The sequence below is a fragment of the Trichechus manatus genome, unplaced genomic scaffold (genome assembly GCF_000243295.1).
Source record: "Trichechus manatus latirostris isolate Lorelei unplaced genomic scaffold, TriManLat1.0 scaffold00014, whole genome shotgun sequence".
NCBI lineage: Eukaryota > Metazoa > Chordata > Mammalia > Sirenia > Trichechidae > Trichechus > Trichechus manatus.
In genome coordinates this window covers 10,789,494-10,803,478 of record NW_004443950.1, presented here as the reverse complement: position 1 = coordinate 10,803,478, position 13,985 = coordinate 10,789,494, and the positions used below count along the sequence as shown (strand labels likewise).

The 13,985-nt window shown below is 47.0% G+C and overlaps 1 protein-coding gene across 1 annotated transcript; it reads left to right on the top strand.

Annotated features, from left to right (window-relative positions):
• Positions 1-178: 178 nt before the first annotated feature.
• COQ9 (coenzyme Q9) lies at positions 179-13,738 on the top strand. The gene is made up of 9 exons (XM_004371551.3): positions 179-295; positions 3,454-3,622; positions 5,193-5,328; positions 8,754-8,896; positions 9,170-9,254; positions 10,741-10,845; positions 12,148-12,303; positions 12,644-12,697; positions 13,036-13,738. The coding sequence occupies exons 1-9, from the start codon at positions 223-225 to the stop codon at positions 13,069-13,071; spliced, it is 957 nt and encodes a 318-aa protein (XP_004371608.1). The 5' UTR covers positions 179-222; the 3' UTR covers positions 13,072-13,738.
• Positions 13,739-13,985: the final 247 nt, after the last annotated feature.

Sequence of the window (13,985 nt, the reverse complement as noted above, 5' to 3'; positions counted from 1 at the left end):
TGACTGCGGCCGTTGGGGGAGGTCGGGCGACCGCGCCGCGCGCTCACCTGGATGCCCAGCTAGCTCCCGGTTTCTCCGCAACCGCCGGCTCCGCGCCTCGCGCCTCTCGCGACAGCAGGAGGCTCCAGCCGCGCAAGAAGGGCGGAAGTGGTTGCACCGCGGTCCCGAAGCTACCTGTTACGTCATCGCCAGCGCCGCTGCGGAGGCCTGCCCGCTTCTAAGATGGCGGCGGCGGCGGTGTGTGGGGCGGTCGGCCGGGCGGGCTGGAGGCTCCTGCAGCTGCGGTGTCGGCCCGGTGAGGGGGCGGCCAAAACGGGGAGCGGGGAGGAGCGGGAAGGGGGCGCGAGGCCGACCCGGGCTGTGCACGGGGCGAAGTAGTCGCCATGGAGGCCCGCGAGCAAGGTGAGGTCAAGGGCATCTGCACGGGGTCGCCTAGCGGGGCTTCAGCCCCAAGCCTCTAGCTGTCAGAGGCAAGAGCAGCGGAGTAGGCCTTGTTATCTCCGTTTTATAGAGGGAGTGCCTGCCCTCTGTTGGGGTTACACAGCTCGTTGGTTGCAGAACCAGCAGACTCTGACCCAGTTTCTTAACTCCAAACTTACTGTCCAGGACCACTCGAGGTACGAAGCTGGAACAGCCACATAGAGAACCTAGTCCAGTGTTTCTCAAATGTCAGTCATTTCCCACCACGTGACTAATTCTGTGTTATCTTCTTGTTATCTTTGCCACTGTTTATAAAGTAAGGAGCCATGGCGGTGCAAAGATTAAGCTCTCGCCTGCTCAGAAGGGCCGACAGTTAGAACCCACCAGCAGTTCCGCTGGAGAAAAGACCTGGTGATCTGCTGCGGCCTGGGAAACTTCATGGGGCAGTTCCATTCTGTCAGATAGGGCCCCTATGAGTCGGAATTGGCTGAGGGCACATAACAACAACATATATATTTTTATTTATATGTCTGAGGTGTTGAAAATATAGACATTTACTTAAGAGACTTTTTATCACTACCATAAGTAGAAAACCAATATCATCTGTAAATAGAATGCATAATTGACATGTTAACGTAAATGTGTAACTAATGAAATAATATTTCCCTTTCTCATGAAAAGCACTCGTTCTGCAATCCTACTTTGGGACCTCCCCCCTTCTTTTCAACATTTTATGAATATTTGCTCCAGTTTCTATGTGTTGTTGTTAGGTGCTGTCAAGTTGGTTCCAACTCATAGCGACCCTGTGTACAACAGAATGATACACTGCCCAGTCCTGTGCCATCCTCACAATTCTTGCTATGTTTGAGCCCATTGTTGAGCCACTGTGTCAGTCCATCTCGTTGAGGGTCTTCCTCTTTTTCGCTGACCCTCAACTTTACTAAGCATGACGAATAATAGTTTCATTGTACGTATGCTTAAATACTGATATTTTTACACATACTATTCTGTGTTCCTTTTCAAAATCATTATTTCCTGTGTTATTCCATAGATTCTCAAAAATGAGTGCCCTTTTGTTTTCATACAAAATTCCAAACTAAATACGTTTAATAAAAGTAATGCCTGTAACCCAGCAAATCCATTCCTAGGTCTTTATCCAAGAGAATAAAGTCACATGTCCACAAAAAACATTTGTGCAAGAAGGTTCATAGTAGCTTTATACATAATATCCAAAAACTGAAACAGACCAGGTGCCCATCAAGAAGAATAGTATTTCTTAATGGAATACTCAAGGAAAAAAAGACAAACCAAGCTCATTACCATCCAGTCAGTTCCAACTTACGGTGACCCCATGTGTTACAGAGTAGAACTGCTCCATAGGGTTTTCTTGGCTGTAATCTTTATGGAAGCAGATCTCTAGGCCTTTCTTCCACAGCAACACTGGGTGAGTTTGAACCACCAACCTTTAGGTTGTTGTTGTTGTTAGGTGCCGTCGAGTTGGTTCTGACTCATAGTGACCCTGACTGATGGTGACCCTGTGTACCACAGAGCAATACCCGGTCCTGTGCCATGCTCACAATCATTGTTATGCTTGAGCCCGTTGTTGCAGCCACTGTGTCAGTCCATCTCATTGAGGGTCTTCCTCTTTTTCACCGACCATGTGCTTTACCAAGCATGATGTCCTTTTCCAGGGGCTGATCCTTCCTGACAACATGTCCAAAGTATGTAAGATACAGTCTTGCCATCCTTGCTTCTAAGGAGCAAGGTTAGGAGACCAGAACAAACTATTTGTACCACCCAGGGACCTAATGGAATATTTGGTGTTTGCTGTCGAGTCAACTCCGACTCATAGCTACCCTATACGACAGGGTAGAACTGCCCCATAGGGTTTTCTAGGCTGTAATCTTTACGGCAGCAGATCGCCAGGTCTTTTCTCCCACTACTTGTGATAAAAAGTAATAATCTACTGATTTACATAGATATGGGACTCAATCTCAAAAATACATCAAGTGAAAGAAGCCTTACACAAAAAAGTGCATACCGTATGATTGCATTTACATAAAATTCTAGGACAGGCAAAACTAACCTAGGGTGAAAAAATTCAGATCAGTGTAGGGTGGAGACTGACTGGGGAGGGGCATGAGAGAACTTTCTAGGGTGATGGTAATGCTCTAGAGAGGGGTTCAGGATACTCAGTATACATTGTCAGAACTCAAAATGGTACACTTAAGAATTGTGCATTTCACTGTATAGAAATGCCACCTCAGTAAAAGAACCATAAACAAATACTGAACTCTGGTAATGATCTGCATGCTGAAGTGTTTAGGGATGAAGAATACTGAGGTCTGTAACAAATACATTAAAAGATAAGATGAAGGATGTGATGGATAGATATGTAGCATTTAGGTTGTAGATATACAGGTGTTAATTCCACAGTTCTTTCAACTTGTCTGTATGTTTGAAAATTTCTACAGTAGAATGGTGGGAGAGAAAAAAGTAGTATTGGTCTGTGCTCAGGAAAGCCCTTTCATAAAGTAAGTAGGGTGTCGCAAATGTTGCAGATAAGAAAGCAGACAGAGATTAGAACCTATCCAGGTGTAAGCAGTGGGAGAGTCAGTACTCAGATCTTCTAATTCCTAGTCCAGTGTTCTTGCCATAGGATATAAATGTGTAACATTTCCAAGGTACTTTCATTTTTTGTTTGGGCCTCAAACACTCCCACTGAGCAAGCAGAGATTATTTGCAGATTTTAAAATCACGCATATCGAGGTGAAATGGTTTGACCATTACTACACAGCTAATAAATGGTAGAAAGAGGCGTAGAAGCCAAGCGCTCACCATTTTTTCCACCACACTGTGTTTCAGGGTTGCCAGTTTATCTGAGATTTTTGTGTGGGAACTTAACAGTTGGATAAGTGGTCCTGGAGTAGACTCTGCCCTGCTTTTCCTCCTCCCCATCCTTATACCACTCTGGGTCTCAAAGGTTCTTCTCTGGTAAGTGTCCTTCACTGAGCAGCCCATTTTCTGTTTCAGTGTCCCGCTGCCGACCACCTCTGGCGCCACGTGCCTTCCATGCTTCAGCTGTGCGGCTAAGGTCTTCAGATGAGCAGAAGCAGCAAACTCCCCCGCCCTTATCTCCGCAGCACTCTGAGACACGGGGGGCAGAAGGACCCACTCCAGAGTCTTCTCGTTCACCCCCTAGGTAAGCACCAGAACCACAGTCCACCCATTTCTGGCTACTTTTCGTGCTTGGGTGTTTCTGTTCTTCCCTCCCTTCTTCCTCTCTCCTTTCCACCCCTCTCTCTCCCCCCATTGTTTTCAAGGCTATCTTTGTTTCTATAAAAAACTGTCGGCACATCCTAAAATATCTAAACGATCAGAGAAGAACACAAAAATTTTAAAAATTAGTGGAAATCACAAACCCAGGGAAAACCCTGCAAATATTTTGTTGACTATCCTTTCAGATGTTTAAGCAGATTTCATATATAAATCTATGTATGTAATAAGTGATTAATAATTCTATACACCGAACACACTGTTCCAAAACTTGCGTTTTTTGTTTTTTGTTTTTTTTTCCACTCAACAGTACATTTTGAACATCGTTCAAAGTCTGCATTATTTTAATGGCTGTATAACATTCCAGCAAATGGCTGTATCAAAATTTATTTACTCTGTATCTTTTATTGACAAATATTTAGATTTCCTTCACTGGTATGAAAAACAATATGATAATCTTAGACTTGGGAGCACTAGGTCAAAGGATACGCGTTTAACATTTTGATCCATATGCGGGGCCAGACTACCCTCCAGAAAGGTAAAAGTAATTTACATTTCCATTAGATTTTTTTTCGTTCTTAACGCTGTCACTAAGAAGTTTCTCTAGGCCTGAAATTAGTGTTTGTAGTAATTTTTCTGATTTCCTGATTAAAGTACTTTTTGTTTCAATTCAACAAATAGTTTTTGAGAATCTGCTGTGTACCAAAGGAGCCCTGGTGGCGTGATGGTTAAGCGCTCAGCTGCTAACCAAAAGGTTGGTGGTACCAACTGACCTGGCGGCTCCGTGGGAGAAAGACCTGGTGATCTGCTCCTATAAAGATTCCAGCCTGTAAAACCCTATGGGGCAGTTCTAGTCTGTCACATGGGGTCACTGTGAGTGAAAATCCCCTCAGTGGCACCTAACAACAACTGTTTGCCAGACCTTGCAAATAATATAAACAGTCTCTGTCCTCATACAGTCTGATGCAAATACAGATAAACCATCTAAGCACTGTGCGTTGTGGGCTGTAAATGGGAGATCCACAGTGCTATGGAAGCATTTAGGAACCCTGGTGGTGCAGTGGTAAAGTGCTCGGCTGCTAAATTGAAAGGTCGGTGGTTCAAACTCACCAGCTACTCCAAGGGAGAAAGACCTGGCGATCTGCTTCCGTAAAAATGACAGCCTAGGAAACCCTGTGGGGCAGTTCTACTCTGTCCTGTAGGGTTGCTGTGAGTTGGAATCAACTCAATGACACACAGCAACATGGGAGCATTTGCCTTTGTACCACATGACCTCCCCGTCCACTGGTTCCCTTCTCAGCGACTATATGAGAGAAGAAGAATGGTACCATTTTTACCTTGGTGGCATTAAAACATCAACACTGACACAGAAGCAAACATGCTTAAAAGAGACAGAGCCTCTGGTTTTTGGTCAGGCACATTTTGCATGTTGACAGTAGGCAGTGAGATGAAGTGTGGTGGGCTCTGTCCCCATGTTTCTCGGATTTGGGTCTCAGGTACACAGACCAGGGTGGTGAGGAGGAAGAGGACTATGAGAGTGAGGAGCAGCTGCAGCACCGCATCTTGACGGCAGCCCTGGAGTTCGTGCCTGCCCATGGGTGGACAGCAGAGGCCATCGCAGAAGGAGCCCAGGTGTGTCTAGGCAAGGGCGAAGCAGGAGGGAGTTGCACCAGGCAGAGCAGAGGGCCTCTTTCCAGTCCAGCTCTGAGCCCCTGGAGGCTACAGGCTTTTCTAGGTTTTTAAAATTTCTTTGTTATTCCCAATAGGGTGGAAATAGCTTTATTATTATTATTTAATATAAAGGAAATGTACCATGAAGGTAGTTCTTGGGAGTTAGGTTCTAAAGGCAGTCCATTAGGAAAGAATTGCCTGTGGTCCATACCATATTTCATTGACTCTAAGATGCCAATGGTTGTAAGAAGTACTGATATCATTAGAAAAGAAAAAATAGTGCCTATTAAATTATGACACGTCATCAATGTGCAACTCACGCTGATTGTTTAAAATGAAAAAAATATGTGCATCCTAGAATCGATGAAATATGGTGTTTGAAAACCTCCAAGAAGGCACCACTGTGGAGACCAACACGTTATTGTTTCTCAGTAAGTTCAACAGTCAGCTTTTCCTTCTGCGTGGGAACAGACTGCTGCTTTGGATGAAGTGATAGGCTAATGTTTAGGCCAGAAATGTAACAGAATTGTTTGGAAAATCTGATTATACTGAATATTCGGTGGTTATCTGGCTTTTTTCCCACTGTGCATATCTTCATTCATCATGGCTACATAATACCCATTGTAGTTACTTGACATCAATTAATAAATGACATAGGTTGTTTCCAGTTTTTTGGTATTGTAAACATATTTGTCCAACACATTTGAGGACGTTTTTGATTAGTTTTTTAAGACAAATTCTGAGAAGTGGAATGGTCTTTCAGGACCAGTAAGGGTTCAGTCAGGAGACAGAAGCCACACCAGTTATTTGAATAGAGAGAACGTAGTACAAAGAATTGCTAACTAGGTATAAAGTTGGTAACCAGGTAACTGAAAGGATAGAAGTAAAACTCTAAGGTATCATGGAGGTAGCAACTGCAGCAAGCAGCTCCCATCTTCAGAGCTAAGGAAACAAAGGAAAGAATTGGAATTATTAAATCTAGAAGCTTGGTGGTGCAGGGGTTAGGCACTTGGCTGCTAACCAAAAGGTCGGCAGTTTGAACCAGCCAGCAGCTCCACAGGAGAAAGATGTGGCAGTCTGCTTCCTTAAAGCCTTGGAAACCCTATAAGGCAGTTCTACTCTGTCCTGTAGGGTTGCTGTGAGTCGAAATCGACAGCAACGAGTAGAAACTTGGAGAAGAGTTCCTGTGGATGGGAAACTCTAGTCTCTGAGGTGGAGCAGCTACTCATCTGGTGCTTGTGTGGAGGGAAGGCCCCCTGGGGCTGGTACCCTGATCTCTGAGGAAGGGCCTTGGCCCCTTGGTGCTGATGAATGGTTGGTAAGGGAGGGCAAGGGAGCAGTAGCTTGATGAACCTGGTTCTGCAGATGCTGGAAAGACAGCAAGCTGGATTCACTGCTGCTGCCAGAATGAAGATGCATTGCTGAGGCGATGTTCACAGGGACCACAGCAGACAGGAAGTAAACAGGAAGGAGCATATTTCTCCTCCTCCAGCCTTGCAGTCTTCTGTCAACCCTACTGGCAGACCCTAATATGGAGCCAGATACGTGGTTTGCATAGCCCCAGCCCATGTATCAGAAAGCAGAGGATAAAAGAACAGGCTTGGATCTGAGCCTATAATTTCATACCTGGCCCAGAGACTATACACCTACTCCTCACTTATTGACCGTCTCGTAATCTGACATTTTGCATTTACGACAATAGTAAAAAATGTACTATCTGACTATTTTGCACATTAACAACGTATGTCCAGCAGTAATGAACTCCAGAGTGCAAGGTGAGAGTAACACTGACTGTGATGGTTAAGGTTATGTGTCAGCTTGGCTGGGACACGATTCTTAGTGGTTTGGCAGTTATGTAATGATGTAATTTCGCAGTTGTGTGATGATGTAGTCATCCTCCGTTTTGTGATCTGATATGGTCATCCTCAATTTTCGCATAATGACCTGGTCTTTGGAACCTAACCCGTGTCAGTAAGTGAGGAGTGTGTGTATATATTTTTGAGGTTCTTGTTACATACATATTGGAGGTAGTATAGCAAAGTGGTTAAGTGCTTTATCTCAATTTCCTCCTCTGTAAAGCGTAGGTGATAGTACTACACACCTGATAGAGCTGTAAGAATTCAGTGAGATGGTGTATGTAATGTGCTTGGCCAGGTGCCTGGCACATGGTAAGCACACAATAACTGTTACTATTGCTGCTGCTACAACTCCCTTGTCATTGTTAATTTTATCATATTGCCCTCCAGAAAGGCCGTGTTCTTCCATCAAAGCAGAGATGGCTTCCCCAGTCCCAATAATGGGTGTTGTTTTTGTTGTTAGGTGCTGTTGAGTCGATTTTGACTCATAGCGACCCCATGGGACAGACTAGAACTGCCTCATAGGATTTTCTAGGCTGTCATCTTTACGGGAGCAGATTACCAGGTGTTCCTCCTGCAGAGCCACTGGGTGGGTTCAAACCTCCAACCTTTCAGTGAACAGCCGAGCACTTAACCATTGTGCCACCAGGGCTCCTTCAGCAATGGGTATTTATATTTAATTTGTTGTTGTTGCTCCTTACCTGCGCCACCCCTTCTGCTGGCAGAGTTCTGCCTCCTGTAGATGCTCCGTGATTGCTGTGTGTCAGGAATAGCAAAGGGTCCTCTCAGCTTTGTTAACTCCTTGACAACTCATTGAGAAAACTTTGTTGTTTGTTTGTTTCTAAACAAACAGAGATCCAATGTCCAAGAGATTGAGGTTAAGTGAATTGGTCAGAAAGAGTTATGAGTTGTCTTTAACTCTCTTTCTCTTCCCAGGCCCCTTGCTATCTTAGTTAGGACTCTTTAGTTGCGAGTGCCAGAAGCTCAACTCTAACCGGCCTAAGCAAGAGAGGGAGTGTTTTGGGCCCATTTAATAACAGAAAAGTCTGGAAGTAGTTCTGGCCCAGTGTTCTTAGACCCTGCTGCTGAGAATTGCCTCTCTCCATCATCTCTGCTGTGCCTTCCTCTCTGTGAGCTTCATTCTCAGCAGGAATTTCCAGGCAGGACTAAAAATGGCTCAGTAGCCCAGCAGGAAGAGAGTACCTCTTTTGCGTTCATGCTATCAAAAGTCCTGAGGCAGGCTCCTCAGGCCTGGACTCGGTCACATGCCTGTCCCTGACCTAGTCACTGTGAACTTCAGTTACCCCACCTGGCTCCTGTGCTTGGCACACACACAAAGGAGCTTGATGGGGTGTGGAGCAACTGGTGGTCTACATCACCCAAATCACACAGACCAAGAGTGAGGAGTGAGGGTGCCCATTAAAAATCAGTCTGCCATTACTAGAAGAAGAGGGCACCAGTGATGAACGGGCAACAAATGCCCACTACATATGCCCACTACTCTCCTGCTTCCTCTCTCTCCTTTTGTAGTCTCTGGGTCTCTCCAGTGCGGCAGCCAACATGTTTGGGAATGATGGCAGTGAGCTGATCCTGCATTTTGTGACCCAGTGCAACGCTAGGCTCACGCGTGTGCTGGAAGAGGAGCAGAAGCTGGTACAGCTGGGCCAGGCAGAGTGAGTCCTGTGGCATTATTGCTCAGGGTGGCACTAAGGATCAGGGGACTCAGGCCCTACCAACTGTCCCCAGGAAGCTGATCCAGGCAGAGCCAACAGAGAGTAGCATTGAGCAGCCCTGCTGCTTTGGTGGGACCGAAGCCCAGGACCGTGTTTCTGACAGCTCTAGTCAGGCCAGCATCAGAGCTGCTGGGACCTCCGCCCTAGGGGTGAGTAAGCGCCAAGCCCATGCCTTTGACCCAGAGACACACTGTTTTCTTTTCCCTCTTCCAGGAAGAGGAAGACAGACCGGTTCCTGAGGGATGCAGTGGAAACCAGACTGAGAATGCTGATCCCATACATTGAGCACTGGCCCCGGGTACAGAGTCCAGATCCGGGCCACAGAGCAACAATAATATTAGCAGCAAGAATATTAATGTTTATAATTCTCAGCACCTTTCACTCAGAGGACTTTGTGCACAGTTCTAAAGTTGGCTCATTAATCTCTGTGCACTGGGCAAAACTAGGTTTGGAACTTGGGACCGCCAAAGAAAATAACTCTGAGGCATCTGTATCTCAGTTCTTAGAAATGGGAGTGGCCTTGGCTATGAGATCACATCGTAAGTGGGGTCCTAGTGGCTCGAGTGTGCCACCAGGTCTTCATTGAGGAGGGATCTATGACAGAGGTTAGAAGAGGCAGAGGATTGAATTGACCATCTTCACCCTGGTAACTGCCCTGTCATGTTCCAGATCTCAAAGGACTGGGACTGAATTGTCATTGTGGTGCTCGGGACTGGAGCATTCATTCCAAGGGCCTTTTCCTCTTTTCTGAAGCTTCCATTTCCCTGTTTCAAGGCACGTCACAGTGCTGGACCATTTGCTCAGTTAAGAAAGTATCAAGTCAAAGCACATCAGAGATGCAAGGGACTCAGAGATCATCTGGTGTCCCCTGCCCAGCTGAGAGAGCCTGTTGAGTTTGCAGTTCCAATCAACTGGCAGACATTTGAACACCTATGGTGCACCTAACACCAGGCTGGTGCCAAGGGAGGACAGCCGAAAGTCAGGTCCTGTCCCGTGCCTGTGCTTGTCCCACTTGGTTTTCAGCCCTCAGCCTTGACTCATTTCATGAGGCACCCACCTCGCTGTCAGAGCAGTGAGAGTGCATGCGTTAGGCCCTGGGCTGCCTTCCTGATTCAGCACAGCATTTCCTTCTGGGCCACTTCACTAAGAGAAAACGTTTCAGCCAGGCCAAGACGTCTCTGACCAGCTCTCACAGGCATAGCCAGTGGATTTTAGAGTTAGTAACGTGGCAAGACTTTGTACTCTCAGGCCAGGAGAACTGATGTCTGCTAGTGGAAGAGTCCCTGGGTTGTGCTATCACTTGTATTAGTTGAAGGCGTTTTGGTTGCAGCCAACAAATCAACTTTTTTGAGTTAGCTTAGGCAACAAAAGGGGGAGGAATTTGTCGTGAGGCTGCAGTAGTGCATCAAGGGCAGCAATGCTGTGAGCCCAGAGGGTGGCCTAGAATTTGAACCTGGAAAACCCCAGCCTCCCCTTCTGTCTCTGTTTTCTCCTGTTACAGAATTGGGTGTCCTCCCCATTCTCACTCTCAGTACTGCATTCCCATTTCCAAATGCCAGGGATGGAGAATCTGATTGGTCAGGTTAGGAGAGGAATCTGCCCCTGGTTCCCATCGGCTATAGTCAGGGTCGGGAGCTGTCGGGCTCACAGCAGGTGGAGATGATGGGGCTCAGAGAGCTGAAGCTGGGCAGGTCCCTTCATACCTCTGTAGGGAGGTGAACCGCCAGCCACCTATGCTCTCTTGTTATCTGTGTACAGTACCAATTCTGTCATTCTCTTCTCAGGCCCTCAGCATCCTCATGCTCCCTCACAACATACCACCCAGCCTGAACCTACTCACCAACATGGTGGATGAAATGTGGCATTATGCTGGGGACCAGTCCACGGATGTGAGTGCTTTCTGCAGGCCCACAGGATACTGGGAAAGGCTTGGGTTATAGGAATCCAGTCTCTGCCCTGGGCTGGTACTAAGCATTTCTTCAAGAAGTTTGTGAAATTTGTCATTTCCATTTTGAAAATGAAAGTGTCATTTCCATTTTGAAAAGGATAGACTAAGGTTTCAGTAAGGTCACTCAACAAGCCGAGGGGGGACCTATGTCTTCATTCGGGGCCAGCATTCTAACCACAAACCAGTGATTGTTCCTTCTGGCCTGCAGTGGTGACAACAAGGCGTTAGAAGACCTTGTGATTGGGCTGCCTCTTTATAACCATTTTCCCCTCACGCTCCTAAGATTTAGATTCTGCAGCAGAATCTCTCAGGGTGTGTCTTTCCTGAGACTGATTTTTTAAAAAAAGAATGCAACAGAAACACCCCCCATTGTTTTAAAAAGAAACTTCCTTCACCCAGCCCCACTTTGCTAAGAGATCAATAAGCTCCTTTAAACAGGCACCAGGAAAGACTCTGACTTGTTAATGCTGTCATCTTTCTGGTAGGAAATTAAAAAAGAAAATGTATCCCTTCATTAAAGGAATTAATATGTGATGGTGCTTTGTGGAATCTAGGCTGGGGAAGCAAAGAGATACTCCCACCACAGTTGTAACAAAGTGCTTTAATAAACTCTGCCCATGTGGGAGTACACCACCAACTGAGATGGCAGGAAAATGAAATTAGGAAGCAAATTAAAGGAATAAAACATGGAGCAGCTGAGCTGGAGCTAAGTAGAGTAGTTTGCCAGGACAGCCACAAGTTTTTGAGGGACTTGAACTTTCAGTTCTTCCAGGTGTTCTGATCTGTCTGTGATCCTGGCCCAGCCCTCACTTTACTGAGGAGCACACCAGGGTTTGGTCACCACGGGCTGATTCCAGAGCCTCCCTGGGACCCAGACTTCCTGAGACATAGCCATTTCACCAGCACTTCCAGTGTGGACTGGATGTAGCAAAATCAGCTGGGGCGCTTATTGCACATCCAGATTCCTAGCCTTACTTCACACCTACTGACTCCAAACACCAAAAGGTTGGCCCTAGGAGCTTACATTTTTATTTGCATGCTTATTTAATCCCAGGTAATTCCGATGTCCAGCCAGGTTTGGAAAGGGTAGTATAACTCATGTTGTCCAGAGGACCATGTGTATTTGTGAAGGAAAGAAGAAGTAAGGAGGGAGCCCATGCATCCCCATGGCCTTTGTAGGAACTACTGCAGACCGCCCCCAGCAGTGGTGGTGACCCATCTTCCTGGGTGGTTTCCTTTGCAGTTTAACTGGTACACCCGCCGAGCCGTGCTGGCTGGCATCTACAACACCACGGAGCTGGTGATGATGCAGGACTCGTCCCCAGACTTCGAGGACACTTGGCGCTTTCTGGAACACCGGATTAATGATGCAATGAACATGGGCCACACTGCCAAGCAGGTAGTTTGGGGCTAGCCACTGGGGACGTTTCCTCACTGGGTGCACCTGTCTTCGAAGGCCACAGGTGGTCACCTCTGTGTTCTCTTGCTCCTTTTTGGCCTCAGCTGATGGTCCTAAGGGGCTTCCCAGGGAGCCTGACCAGTTCTTCCTCATGTCAATACTGCCCTGAGGACCCGACTTTGCCTGTTTCTGATTGTGTGAAGCATAGGCTCTTCCCCCAGTACTCAGGGCCCTCTTGACCTCATCTGTTGGGGCTCACAAGTCTCCTGAGTCATCCTACCTGCCCCACCTTTGAGATTGTGTTGAGGGCTTACAGGAACCTGACTCTGACTCCTTCTAGGTAAAGGCCACTGGAGAGGCACTGGTGCAAGGACTCATGGGTGCAGCTGTGACAGTGAGTATCGCCCAGGTCATCCCTGCCCTCGCCACCTCACCCCGACCCTGTGATATGTACATGTGTCATCAACAGCAAATTGTTTTGTAGCCTTAAACTGGAAAGCTAATAATAAAACAAACAGTGTTTCAGCCGCTCAGCTTCTTGGTCCCAAATACCCCCATCTCTCTATTTTTTTACTGGGCACCAAGAAAAACGGCTGATTCTCAGGGCCCTGGTCTGTCAAGTTACCGTATCATAGCCATGCCTTCCGCCTTAAAAATCCTCATCTTCCTCACTGGAGTCCTACAGGCAGGGCAAGGCCCTCACTACTCTCTTTGTTTCCATTCTTGTGTCAGCTCAAGAACTTGGCAGGTCTAAACCAGCGCCGGTGAGAAAGAAGGGTGTCAGCTAGAGTGCCCAGAAGAAAACCAGCACATATATTTAAAGGGCTTTGCAAAGTATGACATGCCGTCCACGTGCAGGATGTTACTGAGAAAACACTGAAGGACACCTGAGTCACTCCCACAGCCACCTGGAAACCGCAGGGCACTTGATGATACAGTTCTGGCCCGGATTCGGGCCAGTTCTTCAGTTTCTAATACCAGGCTGGACTTCTGATGCCTTTCTCCGTTGCAGCTGTATGGTTGAAAAATTCATATCTCATCCAAGCATTCAAGCCATGGAAACACAGCACGTCTCCATCATGGTCCCATGGGCACCTTGATCATATCTTAACCTTACTAGAAATGCTCTCTGAGGCTCCCAAGCCAGGGTTAAGGTCTGAAGCCACCACTAGGTGGCAGTCGTCCCCAGCACAACCCAGGCATGTGCAGACAGAGGTGTTCCTTACAGCTCTTTTCCCTCTCTGATGTCCTGAGATGCTACACCTGGGAACCCCTCAGAGAGCTGCCTCACCTGAGACAGGTGCCTGCTGGGCAGTGGTGCTCAGCTTCACCCGAGATGTGATCCCAGGCCTGGTGTTGCATTACACCAGCATGCGTTGCAGGATTATTAGTGAATTTATAGAGTCTTTAAAAGCAACAATAAATATGTTTGAAGCAGCTTCCTGTTGCGTAGTTAGTTTTTCTATGTAGGCTGTGGCAGGTATCGAAGACCGCGGAGGGAGAGAGCAGTAGCATGGTTGTGGAAAAGGCTTGAGGCTAGCAGCCGGGAGACCTGTGCTCTGGTCCTGGTGCTGCCTAATACCTACTGGGTAGTTATGACAACTCTGCATCTTGGCCAGGTCTCCCCACTGGTAAAATGTCCCAGGGGCCTTCCCCAGACCCTTGCCTGCTCTTGTCTGCCC